This window comes from Eurypyga helias, unplaced genomic scaffold (genome assembly GCF_000690775.1).
Source record: "Eurypyga helias isolate BGI_N326 unplaced genomic scaffold, ASM69077v1 scaffold29203, whole genome shotgun sequence".
NCBI lineage: Eukaryota > Metazoa > Chordata > Aves > Eurypygiformes > Eurypygidae > Eurypyga > Eurypyga helias.
In genome coordinates, this window is record NW_010239689.1 from 34323 (window position 1) to 35697 (window position 1375).

At 36.2% G+C, this 1375-nt stretch overlaps 1 protein-coding gene across 1 annotated transcript in view; it reads left to right on the forward strand.

Annotated features, from left to right (window-relative positions):
- Positions 1-1375, forward strand: part of PAM (peptidylglycine alpha-amidating monooxygenase) — a gene marked incomplete at its 5' end in the record, with an annotated part of 40756 nt that overhangs the window by 30667 nt on the left and 8714 nt on the right. The window contains 2 exons of the mRNA XM_010148247.1: positions 175-291; positions 760-832. Of these exons, the coding sequence (XP_010146549.1) occupies positions 175-291; positions 760-832 (190 nt within the window). The remainder of the gene's footprint in view (positions 1-174; positions 292-759; positions 833-1375) is intronic.

Sequence of the window (1375 nt, forward strand, 5' to 3'; positions counted from 1 at the left end):
AACACTATAACTCTTACGATCATACAGTAATGTAATAAGGCTTATTTAAAAGAAAAAAGAAACCAATAATGCCACACTGGAATTGAAGTACGAAACTCGGCTTTAAGTTGCATGCGTATTGTTCATCAGTGGAACCTTCTAATGCTGGCTTTGTGTTCCACTGTTTTTGTGTAGTTCTTTTGACAGCAAATTTGTTTATCAGCAAAGAGGACTTGGACCAATTGAACAGAACACAATTCTTGTCCTGGATCCAAGTAGTGCAAAACTGCTTCGTTCCACAGGCAAAAGTCTGTAAGTTATTTTTTTCCTTTTATCAATAGAACTAGCATTTCTGTATACTTGACTCCAGAAAGTCCCCAAACCCATTTTCACATGTTTTATATTGTATTGTGTGATTGTAGCCTTTGAGCTTATTTAAAATAATAATTACAAAATCAACAACTAATAAAGGTAATTTTTCATCTTTACCACCTCTGCTTTCTGGCAATTCATACAATTTCATCTGCTAGCCATATTAACAGAAATGCAAAGATCATGAGTGTTGTATATTGCCCTTCAAGATACCAAATACTGGCCTGAGTGAGATACCAGAGATCAGCTGAATTTCGGAGCTGAGATACTCGTGTCAAAAGAATTCTGGTCTCTAAAGCTATCTCTTACATTAAGTACTACAGGTAGTTAGTATGTACGGCATTTGTTGTTCTGCAGCTCTTCCTGAAAGATGTCTTTAACTTGATTCTTCTGCATTTTTGCGTGCAGGTTTTACTTACCACATGGTTTGAGTATAGATAAAAACGGTAACTACTGGGTCACAGATGTAGCTCTCCATCAGGTATGTTTTTGAAGCCTTAATAGCAGGACCTTAATATTTTGCAGAAAACATGGTTGTCTTTTGTGGGTTGGTTTTTTGTGGTTTTTTTTTTTTTCCCCTAGAGATTTGACATGCATTATTCATCTAGGCCTGTTACGATAAGCATTAAGCATATGCCTACAGAAATTGACCCCTGTGGCCTTCGTGGAATATAACTGTGTTAAACAATTCGCTACGTAGACATAGTATTCAGAAATAAAAGTATCTGGTTTAGAACACCGATTCTTTTGGAAAAGAACAGATGCTTCTGCTACCTCTTTGTTTATCAATTCTCCTGTGTACTTAAATCCGGAATGTGAAACTAATTTGTTTGCTGTAATCACAGGAAGTTTATATTTTACGCAGAAATTTCCTAGAAGCAACACTACTGAAAAACTGGTAATAGACGTCATAGCCAATATACTAAGATTATGTTTGGTATACAGATTCACTTTGTACACAGTAACAGGTATTTTTCCGTAGGCAGTCATCCCTCTTACATGTGAGCCCCCGTAACTGAAACCT